General features: G+C 44.3%; 1 protein-coding gene across 6 annotated transcripts in view; it reads right to left on the bottom strand.

Annotated features, from left to right (window-relative positions):
- LOC310862237 (IQ motif and SEC7 domain-containing protein 1-like) overlaps window positions 1-20,507 on the bottom strand; it is a gene marked incomplete at its 3' end in the record, with an annotated part of 207,144 nt that overhangs the window by 34,569 nt on the left and 152,068 nt on the right. Inside the window, exon 1 of one of the 6 annotated variants that reach the window (XM_083770036.1) lies at window positions 973-1,426. The exons of the other annotated variants lie outside the window; for them this stretch is intronic. Coding sequence (XP_083626162.1) covers window positions 973-1,037 — 65 coding nt within the window. The 5' untranslated portion in view covers window positions 1,038-1,426. Of the gene's footprint in view, window positions 1-972; window positions 1,427-20,507 lie in introns of those variants that run through there. 6 annotated transcript variants of the gene reach the window in all.

Below are 20,507 nucleotides of genomic sequence, written 5' to 3'. Positions count from 1 at the left end.
ATTCCGCACCTGTCCTTGAAGGCCCGTGCCATTAGGAAGCCTTAGGGCCGATTCATACTCCTATTTTAGAGCCGAATAAAAGTCGGTTCGGCTCTGTAGAGCCTACAATTTGACGTCATTTGAGGTTCTGGGGGGCGCGGGTACCCTCCTAAAGTCGGCTCTTCGGTGCTACTGAAAATTTCTGACGAGCCGAAATCATTTCGGCACTACAGCGCCGAAACAGCGGTAAAATAGGAGTATGAATCGGCCCTTAGCCCACCACCAGCAGCACCGTCACAGCTGCTAAGCAGCACAGAGCCACAGACACAACACGCCACAGCCGCTAAGCAGCACAGAGCCACAGACACAACACGCCACAGCCGCTAAGCAGCACAGAGCCACAGACACAACACGCCACAGGAATGCCCTTCAACGCAGAGAGGTGGGGCGGCAGGGTCAATCCAACTCACAGATGGTGTCTGTAGAGCGGAGTGAGTCGTACAGTATACTTGAGACAGACGGAATCCCGTTTTTCTTATACTTTTGCCGTGCGACGGTGTCACGTGCCCCGAAAATAGCTGATCTGCAAGCTCACAATGCGTCGCATCCGCAACACACTGTGAGCTTGTAGATCTGCTATTTCCGTGTAGCGGTACAGTGAGAAGTACAGTGACCCACTAGGGGAGACATGATCTGTTTTCCATAGAAGGTGAGTCAACTTTGGAAAAAAAAAGGCAAGACGGCACGGTTTCAATTCCCCCGGACTCTCTCGGACAATTACTTTGCACCATTAAGTCTTATTTACATTTAAAGTGGGATGCCGACAGGCTCCAAAAAAGAAGCGTCTCTATACAATTTATGAAACACTTGTTTTGTGATCTTCAAAATCCCCAGTGTCACCTTTATCCAATGACCAAAGTCACGCACATGAACACAGACACGCACGTACGCGCACACACACGCACGCGCACACACAGTGCACTATACTCTTACCATCCATCCAGCTCCAGTTCGAGCAGAGACTGGGTCTTCTCAGAGTTACACTGCAAACACCACATGCTGGCCAGCAGTGAGTGAGTCAAGTCAGTCAGTCGGCTGGTCAGTCAGTCAGTCAGTCAGTCAGTCAGTCGCCAGGCAGACTGCATGGGACATTACATTACAAACACTACCAGTCAGTCCTCCCCCATGAACGCCTGCCTGTAGGCTCCTTCAGCAGCAGAGAGGCACAGCGGAGTCTCCCGGCAGCAGCGCACCGTCCGTGTCCGTAGCTCTCTGTGTGTTCGCTGCTGCTGTGCTGCTGCGCTTCCAGCAGACGTTCCCATGGCTCTAGCCTGGAGGCAAGCAAAGCAGCTCCCAGTGGACTGGAGAGGGACTCGCACACTCCAGTCACTGCTGCATTAAAGTGGAGCTCTATAGAGTGTTTGACAGACAAATGGAGGTCTCCCTTTTTTCCTCTCTCTCTCTCTCTCTCTCGTCGGCACGCCCCGGCTGGTAGGAGTGTGAGGGAGGGGTGGCAGGGTGGAAGAGTCTGGGGCTCTTGCCTTGCCAGGTTGCTAGCTAGCAGTATGGAAAAGGGGCGGGGTGCAGAGAGGGGAAGGGGGTGTGGTGGCTCTCTGTAGTGTGTGTGTGTGTGTGTGTGTGTGTGTGTGTGTGTGTGTGTGTGTGTGTGTAAGATTGCATGCGTGCGTGTGTGTCTGGGGTGCCTTCTGCATGGCGCTGATTGCAGGAGCAGGGAATACAAATGACCCTAGACAGAGGAGGAGGAAATGGAAATCTTTTTTCTTTTCCTTTTTCAGTCATGATATCAGAGAATGGGGGAGGGGGGGGGGTGGCGGTGGTGGGGGGGTGGCGGGACTGGAGGGATAGAGGAAGACAGTGAGTGAGAGATGAAAGGGGCCACATGGCCCCCCCTGCGGAGCAGAGTTTGCCCCCCCCCCTGAGAGTTTTAGAGGTTGAGAGAGGAAAGCAGGGAGGTTAAACTAGGAGAGAAGAAGAGAGAGAAGATGGACATGTTGAAAAAGACGAGCGGGGGCGGGGGGGGAGTGTATGAAACAGCCGGAACATAGCAGGGCCACGGCGAAAAGGAGAGCAGGGATGTCAGTGGCAGACAGAGGGAGGGGAGGAGGCTGGCGGAGAGAGAGAGAGAGAATGGTGTGAGCGATCATCTCTGCTGCTGTTAGTACCTTTATGCAAGTCTCCCACCTGCACCCGGGAGTAAGCGGGTAGAGAGACAGAGAGAGAGAGAGAGAGAGAGAGAGAGAGAGAGAGAGAGAGAGAGAGAGAGAGAGAGAGAGAGAGAGAGAGAGAGATGGCAAATGTGATGCTAGCAGCTACAGAAGCATCTCTATTAATAGCTCCTTTCAGGAGGTGTAGAGAGGTCTACATGCTGAGAGGAGGCCTTTCAAACTCTCCTGCAACCTTCGCTTTATTCCACCACAAGACGTTATCTCCCATCGCGTTGCCCGTCAACTGTGGTGGAAGAAGTAATGCCACAACGACTCTGTAGACATTTTTAAAGCACAGCTCAAGACCTACTTCTACACTTGCTAAATTCCTTGTTATTCGTCTCTTCACTGTATTGCATTACTGCTATTATTATGTTTATATTATAATTATTATGTTTTATGCCTTGCTTTTCATTATTTTTTTTCTCCATTGCCCCCCCCCCCCCCCCCCCCCCCCCCCCCCCCCCACCGGTTGTTGACATGACCGGTCCAGAGGCTAATCGCTCCTTTGAGAGATGCAGAGATGCGGGGGGAGTGTGTCTGGAGGAGGCTAACTGCCCCCTCGTCAGAGGTATTTTCTGTCTAATGACACCAGAGCACAGGAAACAAGAGGAGAGAATAGTTCCCAGATGGATGTCGTTTTTCTTTTTTAACAGGGACACCAATCACTGACGCACACGTCTCTCAGAAGGGAGGCGCTGATGTTGTCCTAATTACTAGGCATGGACCCTAAAATGATTGCTTCCTCTGGCCATTTTTCTTTTTTCCTCTTCTCGTCTGGGACTTCAAACGACAGATTTGAGAATGAGGAGCGAGCGAGTGGAAGAAAGAATCACTTTAAAGGAGGAAACAAATTGTCTCTATGGGAAAACATCATATATTTACAAAACTGTTACTTTTCAGGATTCAAATTCTAAAGTATCAAAAGCAAGCATATCTACAAGCTCAAAACGTTTCAGCACAACGATTGGAGCGTGGGGATCTGCTACGTTTGTGTGATGCTGTAGACTGTAGAGTGATCAAGTAGGGCGTTAATTTACCAAAAACATGGAGATAAGAGGTTTCTGCCCACCCAGATGTGTTTAAAAGCAGGTGCATAAGAAAAAAACCGTGGACAAAATCAAAAATAAAAGACATACCCACATAGGCACATACTGCCACTTGCACATTCAAGGGAAGGTATTTAACGTAGGAGAAACGTTTCACAGGCATGTCCATTGTAGTTACGAAACTCACAAGACACAGAATTAATCACTTTCATTTTCCTAAATGTTAATCACGATAAAGGATAATAATAACGATTGTCGTCCCATCCCTATATGCATGACCCGACACTGAAATGCTCTTAGTTGAGCGCAGACGTCCGTACTGAAACTGACCTACTGGGCTATTTCAGTGTAGGAGAGACCTTGGCTCTATAGCGGCTCCAGTGACTGCAGCTGTTGATGCATTGTGGACAGAGAGAGGCCACAGACACTCCAATCAACGGACAGCCTTCACCTGTCACGCCGCTACTGAAATCCATTTATTCTCAGACTGGCGGTAAACAAAACACTCCAAAGAAACACGGAGCAAAATAAAACATCTAACACACTTCTAGCAAATTGACATTTAGCCCTTTCTGTAGAAAGCCTGATAGGACAACGGTCACATACACACACACACACACACACACACACGCGTGCAACACACATACACACGCACGCGTACATGAGTTCAGTATTATTAAATTATCCTTGAGGCGGTGTTTGTTTTGCTGCTGGACAGGGAAAGTCTAAATAGAGACTCGGCATGTTTGTGGGAATGAGATATGAAGTAATAAGTATCACAAGTTCCTCATATTCCTCCGGCCCCAGCCAGGCCTGTCCACAGTGGCGCTCCAAACATCCAAAATATGATTGACTAATTATATGAATACCAGGTTAAGCTAGGCAGCAGCCGGATACATTTTCCTTTGCACAAAATGTCATCAACTGCCGTCTCTCTCTGTGTCTCTCCGTCTCTCTCTCTGTCTCTCTCTCTCATTATCTCTATCTTGGGATCTATCTTTATTTTATTCAACCTTTATTTAAGCTCTTTCAACTTGCCATGCCTATTTTGGCCACACTCTTCTGTTCATAACAGACATGTTTCTAAAACATAGAACATAGCTGATACAAGCTCACGAGCTATTCATCATACAACTACATATAGGACTTACAGTAAGTGGTTAGCTCAAAGGGCCACTCTTACTATTTTCAACATGATCAATATAATATATTGATCAGTTAAAAATCTGTCAAAACACTGAACATTCTGTCATGTCTCTTCAACGCTGCTAATCAAGCAAAGCTATATGGGACACTGAACCCGGAACAGGAAATGGGTATACCTATACCAAAGAGATTCTATAAAAAGAGACGACAGTCCTTAAATCACCACTTGATGGCACACCGCCATCACTCCAAGATGGCGGCAACTTTGTCTATGTAACACCTCAAACATGCTCGTAAACATGCACGGTCGTGTGCGCATACATGTATGTGCACACATGCACCCTGACATTCTGAATGAATATGTTACTAATTTCGGCTTTGATCCATTCATAAATATGATAAAAAAAAATGAGTAAATCAATATATGAGAGTAGAATAGGATAAAAACAAGTTTTTGTTTTGTACAGCATTACTTTTTTATGTTTTGTTTTAAAGTAACCGGAAGTTACATCACCACTCCAATATGGCGGAGGCACTGGGCGCTGGTTCTTACTATACTTAATGGGAGTGTCGTCTCTTTATTATCTAGAATCTCTTTGCCTATACCAACCTTCTGGAAAAGGCGGAGCAATGGATCACACCGGCTCCACCCTCTCAATCCAAATATGTTCACTTCTGGCTGGCTGCAAAGGTCCATGATGGCAGCGTACTACAGGTCAATGTGCCAGACTAAACGGGAATCCACACAAACCAGTGGCTCCGTCTGTCTGTTCTCTTTTACAAGTGGCCAAGTGGAAATGTACCATGGGAACAGTATGAAGACTGAGAACAGACCAAACAGACAAAGGGATATTTTCTCTGTCAATGTGGATATCATCACAAAGATCACTTGTTTCCCATGAACCTATAATAACCATTAATTGTATGAAATGCACATCAAAAGCGTTCATAGTGTACCTTTGTCTCTCCCTCTCATTCTCTCTCTCTCTCTCTCTCTGGGTTAGGACCAGTCCTGCAGTGCACAGCTCTGTGCTGTGTGGAATGATGTCATATCTGGGAATTCCAAGCAGAGAGGCCCCACTCTGGTGCTCATAAACGCAGCTCTCTCTCTCTCTCTCTCTCTCTGACTTCGACTCAGTACATATGGTCTTTCTATGTTTTCAGCTCCTACCTCCAACATTCTCCATGACCTTTTCCCCACCCAGAAACATTAAAGCTGGGTCAAGGCCAAAGAGACATCCATGGGTGGCTTCAAACACGATGCCTTTATCAGGTGCATTTCCAGATCCACTATACCGTATGGGACACTGTCCAATTGTGTTAGTTTAACCACTTCAACTCTATAGACCCCATTTTGGGGGGAAACATTTGTCGAAAGTAGCTAATCAACAAGCTCATAGCTAGTCGATTGGCTATTTTCAGCAAACACTTGAACCTAATTTGCATTCCTATTCTGGGGTTGTGTTTCTACTAACAGGCTCATGATGTGTAGATTGGCTATTTTTGGGGAAGAGATTTGGTACAGAGTAAAAAAAGCAATTAAAGACCATTTGACTAAGAATAGAGGGTATAAGTGGTTAGAGTAGAGCGGGAGAAAAGGAGGGGTCCCGGCCTAGACCCCTGAGGGATTCCAGTCAACTTAGTTAGTAGAGTATAGGTGGATACATACATGGAACCAAATGGACCCTTCTGGAGCCACTGATGATTTTTTTTTTTTTCTTAATGTTTTTACCACATAGCAGTAATATTATCAGACTGTTTAAATGTCCTGGGACTCTCTTAGGGCAGACAAATGAAAGCAGGGACGAGGAACAGAGAGAAAAAGGAATTCGGAGGAACGTGAGCGAGGGTTTCTTCTCTCCTTCCCAGAGCACTTTAGTGTTTGTGTATATCGTCGCTGTCGACCAGAAACCACTTATCTCCAAATTCTAACTTTTGTTGTGTTTTCTCCTAAATAAATGCCCTACTTGATTATACTACAGCGTCACACAACGGCATCACAAGTAGCAGATCTGCAAGCTCGAAATGCGGTGTGACGTGTGTGAGCACGTTAGATCTGCTACTTTCACCGTTTTAAATTTTTATTTTCAATCCTGAAAAGTCACAGTTTTGGACAGGTTTCTACCCGACAGAGAGAGAGGCGATACTGTGCGTCCATGTCTAAAATGGTAAATGGTAAATGGTGCATTTATATAGCGCCTTTATCCAAGGCGCTTTACAGAGATTGTGCATTACATTCACCCATTCACACACACATTCATACACCGATGGCAGCGGAAACCATGCAAGGCACCAACTAGCACATCGGGAGCAATTAGGGGTTCAGTGTCTTGCTCAAGGACACTTCGACAGTAACTCTGGGGGAGCCCGGGTTCGAACTGGCAACCTTACGGCTACCATCCAGGCACTCTACCCCTGAGCCACCGCCGCCCCGTCTGTCTCTACATGATGTCATGCATCATTTCTCATCATCTTGTGCTGCATGTCGCTGGACGCAGCCGCTGAGTGCTGCTGCTGCTGCTGCCACAAAAAAAAAGGACAAATGGAAAAATAAAAACGAAAACTCGGACCCCGCTAGCCCCGGCCGGGTCTGGAAGCAATTAGAATGGAGCGGGTGATGTCATCGTTTGATACTACGGCGATATTCTGAAAGAGATGTGGAGGGGTGTGTGTGTGTGTGTGTGTGGGGGGGGGGGGGGGGGCAACGACAGCTTGGCTCACACTTTGGAGAAGTTGGAGAGAGAGAGAGCGCACTCACACACACACACACACACACACACACACACACACCCACACACTTGTACATACTTGTGAGGACAATTTAGTACACCATCAGAAATCACCGTAAATCGCTGCTGTGATGTGCTGTGAGGCTAATTTCGGTTGCGCGATACCAGTGTGTAACTGTACATGAATGGCCACTCGGTGGCGCGCTATGAGCTTGTAGATCTGCTATTTATCAATAGCTAAAGCATAACATGATGCCGACACCAAAATGGGTGCCCGGTCAGAATGGTTTAAGGCAGTGGTGCTGACAGATTATACTTGAGAGATTACAAACAGCTTAATCTAACCTCTGAATGCCTAATCCTTAAACCCCAACTCTATAGTTCTACACCCTTTTATTATCATAAAACATCTAGTGAGGTCCACGGGAAATTGTCCTCACAATGTACATCTATAGATTATAGAAGTATATACTTGTGGGGGACATATGGCCCTCACAAGTACAGTAATACAAGTACACACGCGAGCACGCGCACACACACACACACACACACACACACACACACACACATTTTCCCCGTAAAATGTTTGGGAGTAAAGGATTCCTGTTGATAATAAGAAGTTGGCAGTAAGATGTATAAATAGGCACTGTAGTGACAGTAATGAAAGGATATGCTGTGTCTGCTCTACACATCCCGGGCTCTCTGGCTCTCTGGCAGCGCCGCTGCAGCAGATGTGTTGCCTCTGGGATCCTCGGGGACCGATGATCAAAGCTCATCATGTCTGAAGAGCTGCTCTTAAAACCTGTCCCATTCATCACACGCTAAAGCACTCGCTTTCTCACTCTCGGAGGGACGTTTTCACGTCAAGGACCACCAAAATTGATATGCATTTAGCCCGGGCCATTGACCTGCACCATTTTTTTACCATACGAGAAGATTTGTATTCATAAAGAATTCTATACGTTATTTCTCACACCTGTTTTCGAATAGCCAAAGTATAAAACAAGATACTACTAGAAGTAAAATCGGAATCACAGTCTACTAACTTAAACCCAGGATAGGACATAAAAGCATGTGGTTCTGGGTTAAAGGGGTTACACAGATTTTGATGCAATATATTAACTTCAGCGCCACCTGGTGGTCACCAGTTTAGGCTCTGAGTGCCAATTCTCCCATTATAAAAAAAGAGAGGGCGTTTAATTATTTTTAGTTTTTTTTTATTACGTCTTGTCGTCTTTGGCACTCATTGCAAAGACGTCGGGGTTACGGGATTACGTCCCTTGCACTTAAACAGTTAAAGATGGAGTGCCACAATTTTTGTATTTTTCCAGTTTTTCATGTGTCTATGAGGTGTACTTCATTAGACACCCTGGAGTTGTTTTTATGTGCAATGGTGTATTAACTTTGTATTTAGGGTTTCTTCCTGGAGGCTGAACCCTTGACAGTCAAACGGGCCAATGAAGTAAACAGTAATATAGTGACACCACACTATCAGCCCCTCCCCTAACCCCTCCCCCTTTATCATACAACTACAGCTGTGGGTGCGGCTTCAGTTCAGGTGGATCACCACCCATCACCACCCACCAGGCAGACCAGGCATACTTAATGAACTGGTGGGTGTGTCCACATAAAAGCATGATTTTAATAAATACTGTACACTTTTTGGAAAAAGTTCTTCCCCCTTATATTGTAATAATACCTGATGATCATGTTTTAGGGTGGAAAAAAATGGTGGCACTCCATCTTTAAAGGGATTGTGACAAAAAAAGTTACTTATTTTAATTTTATTTTGGTTTTCTGAGCTCAATTGCACCCAAAAACCATGAACTTTTAACATTCAGTAGATGTTCTGTGGTCTGTGCTCTGATTGTCCTGTGGACTGTGAGGTAAGAGTCCACAAATCCCATATGACATAAGGATTTGCCAGCAGATATCACTCTTGAGGGATTTTTCCTGTTTTTGTTGCAGCTCAAAAGGCTTCAGAACACACAGAGAAGATCCCACACCACAGAAAATCCACTGAATGTTCAAAGTTCAGGTTATGTGGGTGTAATTGAGGTCACCCTGTGGACACACCCTCCTGTAACCCCATCAAGGAACCCCAGACGGTCCCTGGACCCCACTTTGAGCACCACTAAACCTATGGGACTCATGACCAAAGCTCACGATGTCTGGGGGTCTTTATGTGTGTAATATGTGGTTTTAGATATTTTAGATTTTAGCAGTGAGCCCAGTGTCTCTGATGTCATGGACACTAGGCTCACTTACTTCCTGGACTACAATTCCCATAATGCTTTGGTGCACTGCTCCTCCTTGTGGATAGGGGGAGGGCTGTTTTACTGAGACAACATGTAGTCCAGGAAATAAGTGTGGCCGAGTGTCCATGACATCAGAGACACTGGTCTCACTGCTACAATATCTAAAACCAACATATTACACACATAAAACCCCCCAGGAAAGTGTTCTAATTCTTCTAAGTGTCCCTTTAAGAGCTCTTAAAAACACGTCCATCCATACATCACAGCAGTAATGCCTGGGCTCATACTATGGGATCATTCTCATTCAGGTAGACAGGAACTATAAATGTGTCCATGATGAGGTCAAACTCAAAATGGAGGCACCGGCCAGATTGTTGATGTTGTTTTAATTAAAAATAACGACGTGTTTTAATTAGTCAGCAGCAGCGACACATTCGTACTCGTTCCCTGTGTGTGTGTCTGTATGCGCACGTGTGTGTTCACTTAAGTAGAAATTGTTCACAAAAAACACACTTCAAAGATGGAGATCTGCCTTCAGTAGTTTGACTTGTACAACGGACAGCGATGGAAACACAGCACTGTTTTTAGCATAAATCCCAGGTTTAGTTTTTTCTTCCCATTATACAATGTTTCCCATTCAGTTCAGTCCATTTACCAGAGCCCATATTTCAGCGGTAGCTTTTCATGAAGGCTCCTCCCCCCGCCTGCCTGTACAGAAGCACAATGATGTCCTGCTAAAAATAGAGCCATGTGAGGTGACACACTCTGGTAAACACACCGCCCGACCAGCCAGGGAGACGGATAATACTGTCCGCTACGCACAAGACACGTCTTCACAGGCCCCAACGAACCAACGGGCAGGACATTCAGACGAAACGACTGCGTCAGCCTCAGCAATCCGCAACACTGATTTAATCTCCAGGTTGTCTAAAGAAATAAGCCCCGTGCAAGGGTTTTTCCCCCCAATGACATTGAGAAATGTGAAGGTCAGTCAGTGAAGAAAAGAAGAACAAGAGCAAAACCGTGAAAAATATGAATGCTGAGATGAACTGAAGGCTCCACATGTACGGTATATGGTGGTGTCTCTAGCAGAACGGCTCTGTGCATGGCTCTCTGAAACGTGACAGAAGCCACATGGGGTATAAATACGCACCATGGTCACAAGAGTATGACACTGCAGCCACACAGACAAAATTAATATCTATTACATTATGCTTCCCATTTGTACACTCTCAGAGTGAAGTAAAACACTGAGGAGTGTATAGTGTAGATTTAATAAAGACTTGTATCAAATGGGGGTGGAGGGTCCGTGGATTAACGTCAAACTGAAATTCAAAAGGTTGAGAATAACTGCTCCATTACATTATTAAGGGAACAGAGCAATGCGCCCCAGTGTGCTTTCAGACCGACAGTGCCACCCACTGGTCTTAAGAGACACTGCACGCTCCCTAGCCACACTATAGCTTGCTGAGAATGGACTGTGATGTCATCGTGGAGGAGGAGAAGGTCAGACATTGCTGTCATGGCCGGTGGGGTGGGGTGGGGGGAGTGTATTCAAAGGCTCAGCCATAGAAAAGACAGTTGACCTGCTTTCGCTTGACGAGTCACGCCACGTTCTATTTTGAGGAAGAGGCAGAGACACACCTGTCACAAGCCACAGTGGATAAGTCCAGTGGTCTCACTTCACTCGGGGGTCTGGAGGTGGACAGGTGGGGGGGGGGGGGCAGGGGGTTAGACTGTAACAAAGTAGGCTATACATTTTGTAGCTGTCGGGCAGAAACCTCTTATTACCGTATCTCCGCATATTTCAACTTTATTTTCATAAATTAATGTGACCCTTGATAACACTACAGCGTCGCACAAAAGCATCAAAAGTAGCAGATCTACAAGCTCGAAAAGTGGCACGAAGTGACGCGATTTCAATTTGTTGATCTGTCTAATGGGTGTCTATAAATGTGTGGCATGGCAGGAACAAGTTTGGACATACCCCATGCTGTTGCTCTGCCTTGTGCTCGCTCTGTAACACAGAATGATCCTAAGCAGGAACACATGCTTGCCTCTGTTCAAACAGTCAATGATTACAATGCATTCATTCCCGACGCTGGACCAGCTGCCCACTCCTGCATGGGTCTAACTCTAATGGCCCCACAGTGACTGAGCTATCCATCATCTGAATGATACCATCTTCACTACAGTATGTGTTTGTTTAGCTCACTGATAGAAACTACTGTGCGTGCACGCGCACACACACACACACGCACACGCACACACACACACACACACACACACACACACACACACACACACACACACACACACACACACACACACAACAAGCTCTTACTGTTGTGCAATGCTCTTGTATGATGAAGTAGGAGAACATAAAACATTTGATAGTGAGAGATAAATAGAGAGTACTTGTGGAAATGCAATCAAATCAGAGCCGTGAGCTAAATTATGCTATTGAACTGGGCAAATTGACTGGAAGGTTTAGTTACGACAACAAGGGATTGTTGTTTCAATTGGATTTACCACGCCAGTGATTAGATACCAAATTAATGATCTTGAGCATTTGTTGCTGTGTTGTTTGATCTTTGAACAGATTGAATTAGTGCAGCTCGGCCTCTTCCCAAAAAGCATCAGCGTTTGGAAGTAATCAATCCTAAATTAGTTTGTTGTTGCTGTAGACGGAAACAGCGAGGTTCTCACAAATTATGGAAGAAGTGGCACAATTTAAATAGCACTATATTGTGTGGCTGTAATATGACTTCTCCTTATATTTACAGTTAATAGAGGGCTTGCACAATTGCACATGCATAAAGTCAGTGGCAAATCGAGTGGCAAAGTGAGTTTAACATAGTTTAATGCAATCGGATAGGACATTTCTGTTTGAATGTATGGGCTGTCGAGGCCAGAAAGTAAGTTTTGCCACACAGTAGGCGTTCCGGGTATGATGATGATGTCACGCGCATACCTTCTATAGTTAGTTTGCGATATAAGTACAGTATTAGTATGTTTATGTATAACTTGGGGATATGAGATGTCATTATGTATATCGTTGCTGTCAGGCAGGAAACCAATTATCTTCACATTTTTACTTTTTGTGTTTTTTCATAAATGAATGCCCTTGAGGGTTGAGGGTTGTTTTTATGAAAAACAACAGAAGTAACACTACTCTGCAGAATATATTATGCAAATTGTCACCTTTTTCAATAACATATTGTTGTAGAGGGAAACAATAAATGCATGCCTCTCCATCTTCCCAAGATCCAGACCCATATACATTCCATCAAAAACTCTCTAATCGTATTTTTCCTTCAGCTCTGGACTAACTAATTACAGTCAGTGCCTCAGTTCCTACCGAGGCTGTGCTCCTGCTGCCCTTCCCTTCCCTGGCAGTGCCAACTGTATAGCCTCCAGCATGGCATCCCAGAGCCCTGGCGGGCACAGACACTGGGGCTATTGAGTGGCGAGGAGTACCTCCCAGCCCGGCCGTGTGCTCTCTGGCGCAGCGCGCTGTTTATGTTGGCAGGACGCATAAAGGCTGCCTTTCTGGTGTGACTGTGTTCCATCACACTGAACACTTTCCATCTTTGATTACGAGAACACACGCACGAGCACACACACACACACACACACACACACACACACACACACACACACACACACACACACACACACACACACACTAGCGTTGGTGGTGGAAGGAGTACTCCCATTTTGTTCTTTTCACTTTAAGTAAAAGTAGAAACAGCACTCTTATCTCCATACTTTTTACTGGAAATCCAGTCTGGCAGTGTGCCGCGGGTTTGACTCCCGATCCCGACGGCCTTTACTGCATGTCACCCCCCATCTCTCTCCCCATTTACTGTCAGCCTACTGTCTATCCCTCCATAACAAATATAAAATAATGTACCATTGAGACGTTCAGTGTTAAAGGACAACTTTAGGTTTTTCAACCAAGGTTCATGTTTTAGGTTGTTATTAGAGAAAGTAAAAGATGAGTGTTAATTCTTTTTCATTTTCTGCTTCCTTTCGTTTTAGGGATTTTAGCTGTTTTTGACAGGGGGGCGGGGGCATTCGAGCATGGGGCTAAATATGTATTTTTTTACCACATTTTATAGCGATTTATTTTTGTATTATTTACTATAGTCCTACTAGACCCCAAGAAATTACATCTGGCCACAAAAGATTACAGGATCTACGGAATGTGTCAAACTGACATATTGAGCCTATGACACACAGTGTGGCTTCCCCCCAGTAGGCTACCTTCACATTCAGTAGATCCTGTGATCTTCTGTGGTCAGATGCAATTTCCCGAGGTCTATTAGGACTATAGTAAATAATAAAAAAAGAAATCGCCATAATATTTTGTAAAAAAAATACATATTTAGCCCCATGCTCGAATGCCCCCGCCCCCCTGTCAAAAACAGCTAAAATCCCTAAAACGAAAGGAAGCAGCAAATGAAAAAAAAATTAACACTCATCTTTTACTTTCTCTAATAACAACCTAAAACATGAACCTTGGTTGAAAAAAACTAAAGTTGTCCTTTAAGTTTCTGTAACAAATTCCTAATATTTATTACATTTCTGTGGCATAATTGAAACCAACTGACAAGCCACATTTCATTATAATGGCCCTTTCATTTGGCTGCTGATAGTGGTATACACAAAACATAATGCATTTCTTGTAAGAAGTAGAAGTCACACATGAGTGGAATAGCTACACAACATACCATATTAGGAACATAGTCTATAACTGCTTTATTCGCCAAGTACAGTAACGACACAATTGATTTCCTGATTTTGGCTTTTCTTTTCTGCCGTAACGGTAACAGCAACCATTTCTGACCAATAAAAGCCTCTAGTCTGTAGATAAAACTGCTGTGTCAGATTCTCAAACGTTTGTCAAAGGAAATCCTGCCTCTTTATCCCAAAACTCAGCACATCTAAGCGGAAAACAACAGGCCGGTCCAGGGCAAAGCTCTGCCTCCAAAATGAATGTGCTCACAAAAACTGACTGAGGATCAGTTTACTGGTAACGAGAACCCGGTACTGTTATGCTTCTCCTAAAAGCAATGGAAGCTAGATCATTAGTATTTAAATATTAATTGAAAGCCATGGTCGAGAGCATCTTAACAATGACGGGGGAAATTATAAAACAAATTATTCATGACTGTAGCCTCATGATACTGTAGTCATATGCCAAGACTTTGGTTTGCTGTCGACAATGAACATGTAAAGCGTGTAAAGTACACAGCTCCCAGTACCTCCGCTCCATTTTAAAGCAACATTCCTCTCAGAAAACCTCAATGCCTGACAGAGTATCAATCAAGGAACAGTCCCAAGTGTTGAGAGGAAGTCATAATTTTCACTTCAACATTCTTTTTCCTCTGAGAAAACATGCCAAAGGCTACGTTTTCTGCAGGTCACCCGAGCGCAGAGAGAATGTATTCACGTCGACACATTCCAGCGGAACAAGATATCACTGAGTGTGCAAATTCCATTCATATTTCATTCGCAGCAAGACCTGCAAGGAGTTCCAGTCAGCATATCTTATATATATAAACATAAAAACCCATCGGAGGAGGCGAGACATGGCATGCCGCTGTCGCTTCCGCACTGATAGAAACGTTTTAAGTAAATCAAGGAGATCTAAAATTCACGACCGGAGTTCCTCGAGAAGGCAGGATATACACCCCAAATGGATTACACAGCATCATGTTTATTGTCTCAATTCTCTCAATGACTTTCATAAAGCTCCGCTTGAAACAGCGCCCAGGGCATTTACAAGAAAAAGAGGGGAGCTTTTTATGGTGGTGTAGAGATCAATTCACATTTCATTTATTATGACAAACTACCTGACAGAGGCTAACGTCGTTTGCACTCCATTTAAATCACAGGCAACCCGAGGAGGCCCCAGTCTCTCTTGGATCTATTCCAGGACGGACGCATTGGAACTCAATGAGGAAGGCGATGTCTTGAGGGAGACGACTAGAGAAGAAAGAGCTAAGCTTATCACGCGTCAATATCAACACAAAGCTCCCCCTATATTATACCTAATTAGGGGACTCTCAGAAAAAGGAAGAATGCCATATTACTGAGAAATGGTTTCCCAACAAATGGGAGAGTGGATCTTGTCTGCTACCTTGGCCATGTCCTCTGAGGTTTCGACAAAGCTTACCTCTATATTGATTGGATATATAGGCCGTGTCTCTGCGGGCTGCAGGACTCATTGATCTGAAGCCCCCTTGAATGACTTATTATCCCCCCAGCCCAAATCTCCTAGGTACAGGAAAACACATTTCAATAGCACCCCTCGATCACAGATGGTGTAGCACCATCAGTCTGTTGATCATAATTTATGTACATAATGACTGAACACATGAACCCATGATTCTGTGTGAAATATCCAGTATACAGTTTCCAACTGATGTGATCAGGGGACAGTTTAGAAATCAATTTAATGTGGGTGCAATTGTGCAACAGTTAAGTTAAGATACGATAAAAAATGATACCAGTAATCAATTTGAATAAAAAATAATCAATTGGGGGGAGGGGTAAAATGTTTTTATATAGTGAATTGTCGATCTAAAAATCTCACTGTGTGACACTGTTTTATGAAAAGTATAAAATAGGGCTTAGCTGGTAAATCATACTGTACAGTACATACTAGTAATAAAACCTCAATTAGAATTTTTATGGTGTCGATTCGTTGACATATAAAATAAAATCACATCCGTACTGTACATCATCATACATCATCTCATTCCATCCAATCAGAATTTGCGTCCTCACCTTCGTCTTCAACACAAACACTCAAATCTGGCCATTCATTATCAATGGCATTCGATGTTTGTGTTTACACACACCCTCAAAGCTGGCCATTCATTATCAATGGCATTCGATGTTTGTTTACACACACCCTCAAAGCTGGACATAAAAAATGACCAAATAACATGGCTCCCTCCATTATTGAATTAATCACAAAAGTAAGAAAACAATCAATAGTTATTTACGGCACTAAAGTAGACACTTTCCTTTTTGCTTTTAGCGTGACATCAATTCTGCACCACGTTCCATTCTACAAGGAGGGCTCTAAATGGCAGGGTCTGGGATTAGTGTGTGGAAATACCAGCGTAGTGAGGAGGATTCTCCACCTCATACTCCCTAAGCTGTCAAATCACCAGGGATCGTGCAGGCTTCCAAGGCCAGGGTGAGGTAAAGACACTAATGTGATTTTTACGTGTCTTTTTTCACTGAACGATGGCCGGCCTCTCTCTGTCATTGTAAGCCACTAAATGGTTCTCAAAGTGCGGTTCATGGGACCCACATGTCCTTGAGGGGGTCCCCAGCAAAAAGACTGTTTCACACCACCTATTTTTATTAAGCTATTCCAAAAGATCTAGCGGCCACGTGTTGTGAGCTTGTATACATTACATTTTGAAACATTTGGAATAGTGGAGAAAGAAACAACTGAAAATGTTCTAACACCGTAAATCTTCGCTTAGGAATTGGAGGTTCTGAGCTGAGGGTCGAATGCATAAAATAACACCAGAAAGAAACCGAGTTGAGTCAACACTTGACTGGTGTTGAGACACGCTAGTCAAGAGAATGAGGTTGTATCTGTGTATCTGCAAAGAAGGATTCTGCACACCCAGAGAGTAATCTGTGACCGACATAGATCAACAAGGGTCATCCGAGAATGTTTTCTCTGTTGGTGGAGTCGGTTTCCTAATACTGTATCGACAGTATCACACTGTGAGATTATACAAATTTACTTAGCCCCGGGGACCCTCTCTAGTTCTTAGCAAGAAATATTGTTTTTTCTTATCTTAGATTTCAACCACTCTTGATGCGCAGGGTGGACAGGCCTGGGCTGTGTGGGGACTGAGAGATGCCCTTTTTTTGTGGAAAGTGGATGTTTGGAACTATGGGAAAGGGCGGTCCGAAACGGTTCCACATCTGGTGAGGGCGCACTGTTTTTTTAAATGGTCATGTAAACAGGAAGACTGACTGTGAACGGTGGCCCACAGGTGATTGTACATTACACACCCCCATTGCTTGTGACACAGGGAGGGAATGTGTTACACAAATATATATGGAGAGCCCTGACCCACAAGAACTACACAAATATATATGGAGAGCCCTGACCCACAAGAACTACACAAATATATATGGAGAGCCCTGACCCACAAGAACTTCAACACTGACAATTTAGGCATTACATTTGTCAGACGCTAGTCACGACTAGCATCAAGAAGGGATATTGCCGCTGCTGTATATTCAAAATAATTACTTTTAATGAGATGGGGGGGGGGGGGGGGGGGGGGGGGAATTACCTGTGATCCAAAACATCCAATGTAGTTAGTCACAAGCTCTTCTGATAATACAAGAAACTGTCATATTACATGCTTTCATTCATGAAAAAAGAAATATGGAGATACTCTGTTTCTGCCCGACAGTGACGACAATATGAGTTTCTGAGGAGGCTAAAAGATGGCCCTCTGTAAGTATGGCTGCTTCACTGTATCAACTACCTACTATCAACAACTGCACAAATATTGATCTGTGCAGCATGAGGGTCGAAGCGTTTTCAGCAGACACTCTTGCCTGGGGGATTGTGGTTCTCAAATCATTATATGTCAAGGACCCCCAAATTGATATTTGGCCATAGTCTACTCCCATCTGAAAAGGTTTTGTGCCAGGGACCACAAGAATTTTGTATATAAAAAAAATCCCAAACACAAGCTCAGAGTACAGCACGAAGTAACACGCTGTGAGCTTGTACATCTGCTATTTAAAAAAATATGGATAAATGGTTGAAATGATTGTAATGCTGTATTAACAAATTTAGCTGGGGACCACTGAACTAAGAAGCATGGGGGAAGGTCTTGCTCTCCCCGTGTCCCGTGTGAACGGCAAAGAGCGAGAAGGATAACAGAATGCTGAACGGCATATCCAGAAAATGTTTCAACAACAACATCTCTGTCTTCATTTAATTTCACGACAAACACGCAGAGGAATTCCAGTGTTTAATGAGAAGCAACTGGGATTCAGAGGTTAATGAAACTAAACAGGGGGGCGGGGGGGGGGTTGTGTTGTTCAGCTCAGCAACGTTTTATCACATACAACACAACAACAACAAAACTATTTACATTGATGATATGCAAAGGTATGGCAGCAGAAGAAAGGAAAAAGCGATGGGAAAGTGCGAGAGCTAGAGAGAAAGCGTGCAACGGGGAGGAGATTCAAATCAAAGGCAGACATTAGATTAGGCAAACACAAAGCGCTGCGTATGCATGCATTAGAGCACTGCGTCTCAACGTCGGGTCCAAACAAAACAACCTTCATTCAGTTCCATTTGTCCAATCTTCGAGTCAAATAAGCACTTTACTGAGGATTTACTGCTTAGATCGGGCGTTCCAGTATAATTTAGTTCAGTTGAACCGCAAGCTATTTCATTTCAAGAGCCGCAGTTTGATATGTTTTACGCCAGACCCCCATTTGATATACCTTTTATATATCTGGAACCCCAATCTACCCCAATCTCAACATGAATCTGCGTATAAATGTAACTCTCACAGTTACACCTCAGTGGCATACAGAACAGTACAGCTCTGTACCGTGTACCTCTCTCATACAGATAGAGTACAGTACAGCTCTGTACCGTGTACCTCTCTCATACAGATAGAGTACAGTACAGCTCTGTACCGTGTACCTCTCTCATACAGATAGAGTACAGTACAGCTCTGTGCCGTGTACCTCTCTCATACAGATAGAGTACAGTACAGCTCTGTGCCGTGTACCTCTCTCATACAGATAGAGTACAGTACAGCTCTGTGCCGTGTGTCCTCCTACATGGCAGATGAGGTCCAGCGAGACCCTTTACTCTCTCTGTGAGTCTAATGGACTCTAACCAGGGTCTTAGCCAAGCCATCCATCCTGTAAACAGCAGGACTAATGAGAGGCAGAGCAGAAAACAACAGGCAGAGAGAGAGAGAGGGGGGGGGGGGTCTGTTTTGCGGGATCCTAGCACCCCCCACCCCCGCACCCCCCTTCAAGACAATTCGGGTGAAATCGATGAGTGAACATTAGAGAGAGAAAGAGATATGCTGTGCAGAGCAGAGGCATAATGGAGAAACACGGACAGGTTGGCTACAAGCTTGTCGAACTACCATTTTGAACCACCGAAAACATACATACAGGCACAGCATTGGTTCTCAAACCTTTTCATATCAAGGACCCCCAAATGAATATGTAGGCTATTTGGCCACAGACCGTCATGATGCCATCTGAATATATTTTGTGCCAGGGACCCCCAATATACAGTCAGATTTATGTTGATAACCCCCCGGGGGTATTCCTCGACCCCACTTTGAGAACAGTGCCCTATTGACCATTTGCAGACCACGGCCATCTTGCCATCAGAGTTTGGAAGCACTCGTTTTCAGTAAAGCAACGTCCTGCTGCCTCTTGCATTATGTGCAAATTCAAAACAGGTGGTATACGCAGGGCAGTTGAGTGATATCTAACGAGCACTTCCAAACTGCAGCACTTAGAAAAATAATCACCTGCAAGGACACAAAGTAGCTCGTAATATGTCTGCAGTGGATTTTTATGAAATAAACTCTTTGAGGATAGAAAGAGAATAATTCAAGCTTTCCTTACAGCTGCGATGTTGGCGAGGTTGACGTTGTTATAATATAATTAGATAGGACTTTTCTGTTTGGATGAATGGGCTGCCATTGGAAGTTGCACCTTGTTAGCACCTTGCCGTAACTTATATATACAGAATGGCCACAGAAAATGGCCAATCTGCGAGATCTATGGTGTACACTTAATGTACGGCATATACCTCGAAGTCAATATGTACCCAAAACCCCCCAAAAACTTTATTTGTAGGCATCATGCCATCATACTGTATGTACACATCATAGCTTTATATCTCCAAAACTGTTGTTTTTCAGGATTCAAATCCAAAAGTATCAATGTTTCGACCTTGTCGGTGTGCTACTGTTGATGCTTTCGTATGACACTGCAGTATGATCAAGTAGGGCCGTTAATTTACGAAGAAACACAAACGTTTTGAATATGGCGGAGATGAGTGGTTTCTGTCCG

The sequence above is a fragment of the Protomyctophum parallelum genome, assembly GCF_964188405.1.
Source record: "Protomyctophum parallelum genome assembly, chromosome: 7".
Classification (NCBI taxonomy): domain Eukaryota; kingdom Metazoa; phylum Chordata; class Actinopteri; order Myctophiformes; family Myctophidae; genus Protomyctophum; species Protomyctophum parallelum.
This window is presented reverse-complemented; position numbering and strand designations above follow the sequence as displayed.